The sequence below is a fragment of the Gorilla gorilla genome, chromosome 3, assembly GCF_029281585.2.
Source record: "Gorilla gorilla gorilla isolate KB3781 chromosome 3, NHGRI_mGorGor1-v2.1_pri, whole genome shotgun sequence".
Classification (NCBI taxonomy): domain Eukaryota; kingdom Metazoa; phylum Chordata; class Mammalia; order Primates; family Hominidae; genus Gorilla; species Gorilla gorilla.
Genome location: NC_073227.2, coordinates 119,344,471 through 119,358,291, shown reverse-complemented (window position 1 = coordinate 119,358,291; position 13,821 = coordinate 119,344,471). Strand labels below are relative to the sequence as shown.

The 13,821-nt window shown below is 40.4% G+C and overlaps 1 protein-coding gene across 6 annotated transcripts in view; it reads right to left on the bottom strand.

Annotated features, from left to right (window-relative positions):
- Window positions 1-13,821, bottom strand: part of METAP1 (methionyl aminopeptidase 1) — a 67,066-nt gene that overhangs the window by 2,527 nt on the left and 50,718 nt on the right. For 5 of the 6 annotated variants that reach the window (XM_031010307.3, XM_063705443.1, XM_031010308.3 and 2 more), the window contains 2 exons: window positions 11,243-11,386; window positions 2,481-2,546 (listed from right to left, as the gene is read on the bottom strand). In XM_031010307.3, coding sequence (XP_030866167.2) covers window positions 2,481-2,546; window positions 11,243-11,386 — 210 coding nt within the window. The remainder of the gene's footprint in view (window positions 1-2,480; window positions 2,547-11,242; window positions 11,387-13,821) is intronic. The other variant, XM_055384689.2, reaches the window with a different exon arrangement.

Sequence of the window (13,821 nt, the reverse complement as noted above, 5' to 3'; positions counted from 1 at the left end):
AAGCAGAACAGTGGGTGCCAAGGTCTGGGAGTAGTGAGCAACAGGAAGGGAATGTTTAATGGGTTGAGTTTCAGTTTTACAAGATGAAAAGACTTTTGGAGATGGATGGTGGTGATGGGTGCACAACGTTATGAATGTATTTAATAATACTGAACTGTACATTTAAAAATGCGATGTGTGTTTTACAATTAAAAAATCAGAAAAAAAACTTGAATTAATGAATTTAGCTCTTTCCTAGTATAACTTTGGCATCTGACAAAACTATACTCAGCATATATTGTGAAGGAAATCATGTAAATGTTTACAGTTTTATTACAGCATTCAATTCCTGATATAATTTCAAAATGGTAGGCACACAAACAGATGGTGAGAACAGATTATACAGTGAAATTTTTGTGAACTATACCCCTGGAATCAGAAAGAGGGGCAAAACAAAGACTGGTGTGAAAGCATAAGAAAAATATGAAGCAGAATGGTCTGGACAGGAGTTGAAACCAGAGAAGGGAAGCAAAGGGACAGTGAATCTGGGAGGCCATGAAAGAAAACTCAGAGGAAGGAGGGAAAGGGGGTGAAGGGGTCATAATGAGGGAAAGCAGAAAGCAAAGGCCCAAGAGAATGTGAAGCAGAGGTGGAATGAGAAAGGCAATTCTAGATACTACTGTAAAAGATGTATTTGCGAGCTTTCTTCTTTCAAAATTAGATGTTAAAAAAAAAATCAATACTTTCTTCATTTTGAGTAATCTTTAGGTGAAACATATTACCTCTAGGACTCACTGCCTCAGACAGACAAATCCCAGAACATAAACTCTGTAGTGAAGTAAACTACTTTCGCAATATTAAATCCCAGGCTACAAAGAAAACACGAGGCGGCCTAAAAAAGTTAACTCATGCCTCATCAAGCAACTAAAGATGAGTACATCGATGTTTTTCAATGTAATGGCCTTTACACAAATGGCCTTTACACAAATTTAAAACATTACTACTATAATTTTATTGTGATCTGATAAAACAGGATTTTTAGTAATGTCAAGTCAACTTATTTGGCTATTCCGAGGAAATTCTCCTGCAGATTTGAGACTTTCTAGTCCAGGGATTTAACCTAGCTGAGTTACACTTAAAGTATATCTGCTATAATTTGATGATTAATTACCTGTGCTGGCTGTATAGAAAGTTATTTGCTTACTGAAAACACCACATCATGGCTCACCAACCAGGTGCTAGTTAATGGAAATACGTAGCCAAAATGACAATTTCCTCCCACTATCTTTCTTTTCACTGCTAAATACCATCTTCACAACTGGTTGCACGTGATCAGAACTTTATCCCTATTACAAGAGGATGACACAAACTTTACTGCACATTTGTGCAGTCTTTTAAAGTATATAACATAATATAAATCATCTCAGTCTAGCAGCCCTGGGTGTTGGCAAGATAGAGATTCTAATTTTCATTTTACAGAAAACGCAATAAGGAACCAGCTTTAGAAGGCAGCCTCTAAAGTGACTTCAGTGATCCCCAGCCTCCTGGCATGCACGCCCTTGTGTGAGCTCCTGCTCCCCTTGAGTGCGGGCTGGATTCAGTGAATCACTTCTAAGAAAGACAATATAGAAGTCACTCCCAAGACTGGGTTATAAAAAGACTGGAAGGATCCAGAGAGGGAGTATCCTTTAAAACAGGGCTCAGGACACACAAGCTCTACTGCTACTGCCTCACTTTGCATCCCCTAAACAGAAAGCTCCATTATCAGAATCACTCTCAAAATCTCAGTGAGGAGCCCTAATTGTGACTCCAAGTCTCCTATCACTGCTACAAGCCTGTCTGGAGGAGATGACAACAGTGGGGAGGCTGCCAGAGCCAAGTGTGCTTTCCAAGTGTCCTTGGTGTGCTTTCCCCACAATAGCTATATGATGCCACGTGATGACATGAGTACAGACCATGAAGGGTCAGAATAGCTCATGAGCTGAGTCTGACAAATTCTGCCAAGTAACAAGCTAAGTTACAGGCAAGCTACTCACCCTCTTCAAGGACCAGTTTCCTAGTTTCTATAATGGAGATAACACCTACCTTATAAATTGTGAAGAATTAAATCATATAATCATGTCTGCCTCAAACTGGGTGGCTCGTCAATGCTCTGCTCTGTTCCCTCCTCTTCCCTCTCCTACATCAAGCAAGAACGTCCGCACAGACTTGACCTGGGCACCTCATTATTACAATGCACCCTTTGACATGAACTTTATGAAAAGGGACCAGAATTCAAGCATTTCAGCATCTCCTGACAGAAGACTACCACGCAGAACCCATGCCGTTCTTGCCAACCCTCACAATTTTCAGTTCTTCACGATACTGAATCAAGTTTGAGGTGGGACAGGGAGTGAGTAGGAAGCAAAAAGCAAGCAGGTAGAAAAGACCACTGACATGATGAATTACCTAAAATACATATAAATTCAATTGAAAAATATCATGGCATCCTTTTTTCTCACCTTCACAAATCATTGGCTCAATTGTAAATACATGGCCCGACTTCATCACTCCAACTGCTTTATTTTCTGAAATTAAAGAAAAAAATCTCAAAAGGTAGCAAAACCAACAGTGTACTGTTGAACAGCTAACTAGAAAGAGTACATAACTCAAATTCCCATCAGTGATTGTTAAATTAATTACCCTGATTCCCTTTCTTAAAGTTCAACAAACAGGTATTATACTGGCAGCCATCTAATATGGTGCACGTATTGTCCTAGGCACATTTCATTACGCTTATGTGTTCTCTAGGAAAACAGAGGTATTTGTAAGGTGTATTTCAGATATGAGTATCACTTCTATAAAAAGAAAAGTGGCAAATAAAGAATAAAAGAAAAGTGCCTTGATTTCTATTACCTCATGATTAGAATTGCAATCACAGAACCAAGAGTTCCACTACTCATCCCGGTAGAGAAGTTCAAAGGAGAATGACAGATGTTTCAGATTATGCCAGAAATTTCCCACCGCTTTGGGGGGTAAGCATGTGTTTGTACACAGGGGCACAGCCCATAGAAACTACATGATTTTCATAATGTTTCATAAGCTGTTGTGTTGTTCTCATCTTCAAAGAAGAACAAAGTCTATGCACATTAACCTACGTTTTAAAAAATAAGCTGGGCGCAGTGGCTCATGCCTATAATCCCAGCACTTTGGGAAGCCAAGGCAGGTGGATCACCTGAGGCAGGTCAGGAGTTTGAGACCAGCCTGGCCAACATGGCGAAACCCTGTCTCTACTAAAAATACAAAAATTAGCCAGGTGTGGTGGCATGCACCTGAAATCCCAGCTACTCAAGAGGCTGAAGCAGGGAATCACTGGAACCCAGAAGACAGAAGTTGAAGTGAGCTGAGATCAATTGCGCCACTGCACTCCAGCCTGGGCGAATGAGCGAGACTCTCTCAAAAATAAAAACAAGGCCGGGCGCGGTGGCTCACACCTGTAATCTCAGCACTTTGGGAGGCCGAGGTGGGTGGATCACAAGATCAAGAGATCGAGACCATCCTGGCCAACATGGTGAAACCCTGTCTCTACTAAAAATACAAAAAATTAGCTGGGTGTGGTGGCGGGGGCCTGTAGTCCCAGCTACTGGGAGCCTGAGGCAGGAGAATGGCATGAACCCGGGAGGCTGAGCTTGCAGTGAGCCAAGATCGTGCCATGCACTCCAGCCTGGGCAACAGAGCAAGACTCCGTCTCAAAAACAAACAAACAAGCAAACAAAAAAAAACAAAAAACAAAACAAAAAAAAAACAACTAAGGAGACCATTATTTTTTAATTCAAAGCAAAAAAGCAAACTCCATTTCTCTCTCCAAGTACTTTTTAGCTTCTTTGTCCAAGCTCACTAATATAAGTTTTTTTCAGGATCATCATGAGAAATACAACAATAAATTACAGTGACCAGACCTGCCATACCCCTCAAAAATGCCAAAAATGTTAAAACTAGGAATAGGCTTTTTTAGACAAAAATGGAGAACTAATTTAAATTCCAAGTTAAACAAAACCTAATAAGGGTATCAGCTAAGTGAATGACTGCAATGCCCAACCTGACCACCAGATGGCTAACACATCGGCTTTTCAGGGTTCCTCTGCGAAGTTGTTCTGATCTGCAACTTTGTTATGAATGGCAAATTTGCCCGCCCTTTGAGGCTGACTCAACTAAACTCTTCTCTTGCCAGGAATGGTCTAACCTCCCCTACACGTTTATATTCCTGCATAACTTTCCAGATGAATAGCTATTGTGCTGCTTTCCACTATCTTAGGTATTGCCAAAATACACTTACTGCAGATTTCAAATCTGGAGCTTCTAAACTGTTATAAAATCCTAAGGTCATTTAAAAAAAGGAAGAAAAGAAAAACAAACATTTGACTTTTAATTTCTAAACTCATAAACTTTCAAAATGACATGCTTAATACATATACAGAATTGGTCTGTATTTCCTTGGAGAAACCAAAAAGAAAATGTCAAGAATGTCAGTGTGGTGTCACAGAAAGTAAAAAGGATGAAAGACTCTTGAACTCTGCCATCCAGAACAGCAGCATTGGCCATGTATAGCTAGAAAGTACTTGAAAAGTGACCAATCAGAACTGAGGCTATCAGTGCAAAAGCCCTTTGGATTTCAAAGACTAAAACAACATGTAACATATCTCTCAATAATTTTTACACTGATTAAAGTTTCAGTTTCCCAACATACCTCACTCAACAAATACAGATTATCTGAGTGACTATACTATCGCGGACACTCTTAGGTACTTTTTAAAAAATTTGTACCTGATCTATAGTCTCTCACAGAATGACTGTAATATGCAGGCATACTTTGTTTTATTGCATTTCACTATATTATGCTTCACAGATACTGCTTCCTTCTTTCTTTTCTTTTTTTTTTTTTTTTTTGAGACGGACTCTTGCTCTGTTGTCCAGGCTGGAGTGCAGTGGCACGATCTCGGCTCACTGCAACCTCCACCTTCCAGGTTCAAGTGATCCTCCCACCTCAGGCTCCTGAGTAGCTGGGGACTACAGGTGCATGCACCATGGCCGGCTAATTTTTGTTTTTTTAGTAGAAGCGTGGTTTCACCATTTTGGCCAGGCTGGTCTAGAACTCCTGACCTCAAATGATCCACCTGCTTCAGCCTCCCAAGGTGCTGGAATTACAGGTATGAGCCACCACATCTGACCAGATGCTTTTTTTTTTTTTTTTTAATAAATTGAAGATTTGTGGCAACCCTGCTCTGAGCAAGTCTAACAATGTCATTTTTCCAACAGTGCATGTTCACTTCATGTCTCTGTGTCACAATTTGGTAATTTTCACAATCTTTCAAACATGTTCATTATTATCACACCAGTTATAGTGATCTGTGATCAATGGTCTTTGATGTTAAAATTTTAATTGTTTTGGAGCACCACAAACTGTGCCCATGTAAAGATGGCAAACAAATGTTTGTGTGTGTTCTGAAGGCTCCATCAGCCTGCCCCACTTCTCTCTCCCTCTCCTCAGGCCTCCCTATTCCCTGAAACATAATACTGAAATTAGGCCACTTAATAGCCCTACAATGGCCTCTAAGTGTTTAACTGAAAGGAAGAGTCACATGTCTCTCACTTTGAATCAAAAGCTAGAAATGATTAAACTTAATGAGAAAGGCATGTCAATAGCCTAGATAGGCCAAAAGCTAGGTCTCTTGTGCCAAAGAGTTAGCCACATTGTGAATGCAGAGGGAAAGTTCTTGAAGGAAACTGAAAGCGCTACTTCACTGAACCCACAAATGCAAGAAAGTAAAACAGTCTTACTGCTGTTATGGAGGAAGTTTGAATGGTCTGGATAGATCACACAACCGACAACATTCCCTTAAGCCAAAGCCCAATCCAGAGCAAGGCACTAACTCTCTTCAATTCTACGAAGGCTGAGAGAGGTGACAAAGCTGCAGAAGAAAAGTTGAAAGCTAGCAGAGGTTGGTTCGTGAGGTTTAAAGAATCCGTCTCCATTACAAAAAAGTGCACAGTGAAGCGGCAAGTGCTGATGTAGAAACTGCAGCAAATTTGCCAGAAGATATAGCTAAGATAATTGATGAAGGTGGCTATACTAACAAACAGACCAAAACAATGCAGACCAAAACAGCCTTCTAATGGAAGAAAATGCCACCTAGGACTTTCTCACTAGAGAGGAGAAGTCAACAACTGGCTTCAAAGAACAGGCTGACTTTCTTGTTAGGGGATCCTGCAGCTTGTGACTTTAAGTTGAAGCCAATGCTCATCTACCATTCCTTAAGATTCCTTAAGAATGAAGCGAAATCTACTCTGCCTGTGCTCTAGAAACGGAACAACAAAGCCTGGATGACAGCACCTCAATTTATAGCATGGTTTACTGAATATTTTAATAATATTAATATATAATTAACATATAATATATAGTTAATATAATTAATAATATTAATGCTGAAACCTACTGCTCAGAGAAAAAGATTCCTTTCAAAATATTACTGCTCACTGACAATGCACCTGGTCGCCCAAGAGCTCTAACAGAGATGTACAAGGAGATGAATGTTGGTTTCATGCTTGCTAACATGGCATCTATTCTGTAGCTCATGGATCAAGAAGGAATTTTGACTTTCAAGTCTTATTATTTAAGAAATACATTTTCTGAGGCTGCCGTAGATAGTGATTCCTCTGATGAATCTGGACAAAAGTAAACTGAAAAACCTTCTTGAAAGGATTCACCATTCTCGATGCCATTAAAAACATTTGTAGGCTGGGTGTGGTGGCACACGCCTGTAATCCCAGCACTCTGGGAGGCAGAGGCGGGTGGAATGTATGACTCCAGAAGTTCAAGACCAGCCTGGGCAACACAGTAAAATCCCATTTCTACTAAAAATACAAAAAAAAAATAGCCAGGCAGGGTGGTACGTGCCTGTAATCCCAGTTACTCAGGAGGCTGAGGTGGGGGAATCACCTGAGCCCAGGAGGTGGAGGCTGCAGTGAGCTGAGATCGTGCCACTGCACTCCAGCCTGGGCAACCAGAATGAGACCCTGTCTCAAAACAAACAAAAACAAAACCAAAAAATTGTGATTCATGGGAGGAAATTGTGTGATGCATGAGAGGAAGTCAAATATCAATATTAACATGAGTTGGGCAGAAAGTGATTTCAACCCTTTTGGATGACTATGAGGAGTTTGAAACTTAGTGGAGCAAGTAACTGCAGATGTGGTGGAAAGAGCAAGAGAACTAGAATTAGTAATGGAGCCTAAGGATGTGAGTGGATTGCTGCAATCTCATGATGAAACTTCAACAGTTGAGTAGCTGCTTCTTACAGATAAACAAAGAAAGTAGTTTCTTGAAATGGAATCTACCCATAGAGAAGATGTTGAGATGACAACAAAAGATTTGGAATATTACACAAACATAGTTGATAAAACAGGAGCAGGGTTTGAGAGAACTGACTCCAATTTTGAAAGAAGTTCTGTGGATAAAATGCTATCAAACAATATCACAAGCTACAGAAAAATCCTTCGTGAAAGGAAGAGTCAATCAACGTGACAAACTTTGTTGTCTTATTTCAAGAAATTGCCACAACAACCCTGATATGGTTTGGATCTGTGTTCCTACCCAAATCTTATGTTGAAATGTAATTCCCAGTGTTGGAGGAGAGGCCTGGTGGAAAGTGACTGGATCATGGGTGCAGAGTTCTCATGAATGGTTTAGCACCACCTCCCTTGGTACTGCACAGTGAATGAGTTGTCATGACATCTGGTTGTTTCTCCTCCCATGCGCTCTCTCTCTTGCTCCTGCTCCCACCATGTGAGACACACGCTCCCTCTTTGCCTTCCGCCATGATTGTAAGTTCCCTGAGGCCTCTCCAGAAGCTGATGCTGCCATGCTTGTATAGCCTGCAGAACCGTGAGCCAATTAAGCCTCTTTTCTTTATAAATTACCCAGGTTCTAACAAGAATTCTACCAGGAATTTCTAACAATGTGAGAATGTAATACAAACCCCAGCCTTCAGCAACCACCACCCTGATCAGTCAGTAGCCATCAACATCAAGAGAAGACCTTTCACCAGCAAGAGGATTACAACTCACTGAAGACTCAGATGACTGTTAGCATTTTTTAGCAATAGAGTATTTTTAAATCAAGGGTTGTGCATTGTTAGACTACACACACAATAGACTACTGTATAAACATAACTTTTTATGCACTGCACTGGGAAACCAAAAAATCTGTATGACTTGCTTTATTGTGATATTCACTATATTGCAAGGGTCTGGAACCAAACAGTTACCTCTGAGGTATGCCTGTACAGTTTAAATGCAGAGTATTATCATCATTACTTCCCACCCATTGATTCAAACATAGAAGCAAATAAACTCTCACCTAACAAGGATTTCTCCTACATAGAAGGAGTGGAGGAATGTTATACAACAATTTCCTGGTTCTTCCCTCATTTGGGCTAGGAATATAGAGTTACAAACTAAAGCAGAGATTTACATTTCAAAAGATATCTCTGCTATACAAAAAAAAATCCCTCAATAGTTTAATACTTCCCTACAGTGATCATAGCATATTTTGTTTTACATAAATGTGACTCTTCATAAACATAATATATAAGGCTGGGTGTGGTAGCTCACGCCTGTAACCCCAGCTCCTTGGGAGCCGGAGGTGAGCAGACTGCTTGAGCCCAGGAGTTTGATATCAGCCTGGGCAACATGGAGAAACCCTGTCTCTACAAAAATATAAAAATTAGCCAGGGATGGTGGCCCACACCTGAAGTACCAGCTACTCAGTAGGAAACTCACATGACATCTTTTGTATAACAGTGGCAACATATTTTGCTGACACTATAACCACTGACCAAAATCCCCTTCTTCCATAAATATTGTCTTCAGTCTCTCTTTCCCTCTTACTCAAATCCATATCTAAACTCAAATTTTATTGCTTCTGCAAGTAGGGGGACTGTTTTCATTCCCTCCCCTGGACATACTCTTACATACACACACCCCACTGTAACTAGAATAGCTACTTCCATTCTGTGAAAGGGAATGCATATTCAGATGATTACAGGGTATAAAAGGAAGGAATGAAGTCAGTTACCTATTTTCTGTTGCTAGCTTTTATTTCAAGCATGATTCACATTTTAAATAAAAAGAATTAGGTGGTCTGCTAATAACCATTTATTGACACACATTAGATGCTGTGCTCTAAACCAGCAGTCCCCAACCTATTTTGCACTAGGGACCGGTTTTGCAGAACAGAATTTTTCCACAGACCAGGAGGACTTTGAGGGTACGAGCCTTGGGGGGATGATTCAGGATGAAACTGTTCCACCTCAGATCATCAGGCATTAGATTCTCATACGGAGTGCGCAACCTAGATCCCTCACATGCACAGTTCACAACAGGGTTCAAACTCCTATGAGAATCTAATGCCACTGCTGCTCTGACAGGCGGCGGAGCTCAAGTGGTAAAGCTCGCTTGCTTGCCGCTCCCCTCATGCTGTGCAGCCCAGCTCCTAACAGGCCATGGACTGGTACCTGTTTGCAGCCCAGGGGTTGGGGACCCCTGCTCTGAATGACTGCTTCAGCTTCTCCTTTAGAAAGGTTGCTCACTCATTTCACTTTCTCTTCACAACTATCCATGTCTAGGATTTTACCACCTCACACCTGCACTACAGCAACAACTGTCCATCAGGCCAACTATCTTCAGAACTCCCACCTGCGATCCATCTTAGTCACCACTGCCAAATTAGCCTTCTCAAAATATCAGCTTCATTATGCCATTCTTCTGCTCAAAAATATTTCTGAAGATTCCGACATACGAGTCAAATTTCTTCAGTCTGGCATTTGGCACACCTGGACTGCCTGCTGCTAGTCCTTAACATATAACTCAGCCAACCTTATATTTTCTCTGTTCATCTCTATTTGAAGCACCCATGTTCACCCACCAACTGGAAGGCTTTTTCTCCTCTCCACCCAACCAAAACCTCAACCACTCTTTAGTTCTCCCACCGCCCCCTGCACCAAATTTCTTCAATCCTTACTCGTCAGCATGAAGTATGGGAGAAAAGACTGACTCCAGAAAGCAAGACAGAACCCAGGTATCAATGCTAGTCTGGCATTTAATTACTAGTTTGTATGACCTTGAGCAAGCCAATTACCTCTGTAAGCACAGAGTTGCTTTAAAAAAATTGGGCTAAGAAGTTATCCATAGAGTTGCGATGATCAAATGAGATAATGCATATTCCTGTCATTGTAAACATTAACATTAAATGCTTTCATGTACTGTTTTCATGCAGAGTTCTAAGTGCTTTCCATGTATCATCTCACTTAATCCTCATAACAATTCTACAGTAAGTACCATTCCCTACTATTGTACAGATGAAAAAAATTAAGCACAAGGAGATGAAAGTGTTCATCTAGCAGTGGCTCAATATATATGTGCTAAGCTCCTTCCTAGGTCACTTACTGTGGACAGCTTTCATTTCTGACATTAAATAACAGATTCATTCCTGAACATGTTCTTCTCTCTCTACAGAAAATGTTTCTGTAAGACATTATCTATCTTACACTTTCTTTGTTATTGTATCATACGGCACTCAACCTAAGGAAAGGTACTTTGTTTATTCCCCTCTATTTATATAAACAAATATTACAGGATCTGACATACATTAAGCACTCAAACCAAGCAAGACAAACTGACTTCACCTAAGGAATCACAAGAGTAATGGCTAGGCCTGTGGCAAACTGTTGATTGTTTGCCAAAATAAGGTTACTTTTCTTCCATAACACAATTAGATTACGTTTTCCCATCTCCCTTGCATTTAGATGTAGCCATGTGACTGAATTCCTGCCATTGGAAAACAAATTTGATTTATGCCAATTCCAGCTGACTGTTAAAAACTCCCAGGTATACCCCTTCAAGCTTCAACCCCCAACATCTCCACTACCTACTGACCAGGAGGGCAACTCCCAAAGTGACTTTGAAAGCCATAGGTCGAAGATGACACAGCCTGTGTCACGTAGTAACTGCCCTGCCCCCACAGTGACCAAACACACCTGCCTTGGACTATTATGTGAGTAAGATATGAACTTGCACTGTGTTTCAGCAAATACACATTTTGGGAATCTATCTATTACAGCTAAGAGATTACTCTAGTGAATACAAAATAGTAGGTACTGTTAAATGTATGAATAAGTATTTGTTGAATAAATGGTGAGCTTATACCAAATCTCTGGATAGTACTTACTAGCATAGTGGGGTACATTGGGAGCTGTATGAAAAAGCTTGTGGATTCCATGCCCACAATAGCTTCGAACAACTGAAAACCCATTTGCTTGGGCATGCTTCTGGATAATGTTTCCCAATTCTCTGTACCGAACACCAGGCTTCACTGAAAGGAAAAAAGAAAATTCATGATAAACTAATAACTAATACGTACTAAGCAATTACTATCAACCGGATGCAGTGGCTCATGCCTGTAATCCCAGCACTTTGAGAGGTCAAGGCAGGAAGATCGCCTGAGCTCAGGAGTTCAAGACCAGCCTGGGCAACAGGGCAAAGCCCTGTCTCTGCAAAAAATACGAAAATTAGTCCCGCATAGTGGTGCATGCCTATAGTCCCAGCTACATTTGGGAGGCTGTGCTAGGAGGATCACTAGAACCCGGGAGGTCAAGGCTGCAGTGTTCCTGCCACTGTACTCTGGCCTAAGCAAAAGAGAGAGACCTTGTCTCAAAATAGAAAAAGAAGGGAAAAAAAGTAATTACTATCTTTGTGCTAGGAAGTTTTTGAAACACTTTTATGCATCCATGCCTCAACTTACAGATGAGGCACAGAGAGGCCAAACAGCCAGTAATTGGTAAAGTTCTAATTCAAACCAAGGGCATCTGTAGTTCCTCCTTTCATGCCAAAAACGTTAGACTCATAGCAGCACTAAAGGGTTGGAAGTAGGTACCTTTTGCTTTCTTTAACAACAGAGAAAAATAGAGAGGAAAATACACTTCTTTTCGCATCCTTCCCTAAGGCCAAGTGTTCCATTCTATTAATATGAGCAGAAGAGATAAGAAAGTGCACTAGGAGTAAAAGGAATGTCCAAAAAGTGACGAATTGTCCTGAGTTTCAGCCTGGACAACTTCTAAAAGACTTACTTCCCCTGGGCTTCTTTATCCCCATAAAAATAGTTCTCAAACTTTCCATGACTGCCTCTACAGGACAACCCTAGAGGTACAGTACAGGAAAGATACTTCTCACTATATACACTTTCTGCTCTGTTTAGTTTTTATGACTTTTACTAGTGTTTCAATAAAACACAAAACAAAAAAAGTGGTTCTCATCACTATAAGGTTCTCCCTCACACTAAGACCCAGGAGCTGGGCACTGTCAGACTCCTAGAGGACCTCAAGATGGCTCTGGGGATCCTTAATTCTCTCTACTCTCCTACTCAGCCTATCTGATTCCCAGACTAAGGTTCAGATACAATGTATCTTTCCCATCCATTTCAGGGTAAATAGCTCAAGGAATCAGTTTAATTAACATTTTTACTTGCTCTTAACTGTATCTTCCAGCTTGATTTTGGGGGGAGAAGGAAGGAGGTTTCTGGTTTTGAAAAATCATGCTGACTTTCATAATGACTTTCTTTCATTCCTATCCAGGCCTTCCTATCAGCCTGGGGTGGGAGGGGGAACAATATTGTAATCCATGTTGCATAGAAAGAGTTACAGAGGAAGTCTTCCCTAATTTTCAAACTGCTCCAACTGCGGCCCCAAGGGTAGTACCTAGAGATATTAATATTTCTGGTTGTCAAACACAGGGTGGTGGTATAAGTGGCATTTACTGGGTAGAGACCAGGAATGCTTGTGGAACATCTTATATGTATAGAACAGGCCTCTACAACAAAAAATTATCAGGCCCAAAAGCCACTAAGTGCATAGACTAAGAAACCCTACTTAAGAAGCCTAATTTCAACAGCTTTTCAAACCCTCTACCTGGGGGAGTAAGCGGGGTGCAAAATGAGGGGCAAAAATGACATAAACAAAGGAATTCAAAGCACTTTCCAAAAAAGATCAAGCCACTTTCATTCCTTCCTGGCTACTGTTAGGAAAACTATTGGCAAGTTCCAGTCATACGTCATATAAAACAGCATTCTAACTATCTGGTTTTTTTCTTTTTCTTTTTCTTTTTTTTTTTTTTTTTTGTTTCTTCAGTTGATTCACAGAGAAGCAAAAAGAATAGAAATATTGACTATATTATCTGGCAGAAACTCTAAAAATTATTTCAAACTTAAGCTTTCACAAATGACAAATTAAACATTAAATTTCTTCAATTCTACCTCCTGTATTAATGTTTTAAAATAATCAGCAATGAGTAATAAGTTTTCAAAATTTCACCTGATACACAAAAATATCATATTCCTTCATTTCTATTCCTCCAATTTGAGTAAAAATTTCATCTCCCATACACATTAAAGAACGCACTAAAAACAATAAAAATACTGGATCAACGTTATTAGAGATAACTGTATGTTTGTCTAAGAACTCTGTCCTGTTCACTATTCTGTTGATGACATCAAGATTTGGAGAGACTGGGGAGGGTTGCAGGTAGCACACTGGTAATAAAGTTGATATGGTAAGGATTTAACCAGAAGGCTGTTTGCCCATTTATTAACAGTTTGTTAACAACTCCAACAAGATGCTGTTAAGAACTTTCCTTTCTTTTTTTTTTCTTCTTTTTTTGAAATGGAGTCTCGCTCTGTTGCCCAAGCTGGAATGCGGTGGCACAATCCACTTCCCAGGTTCCAGCAACTCTCCTGCCTCAGCCTCCCGAGTAGCT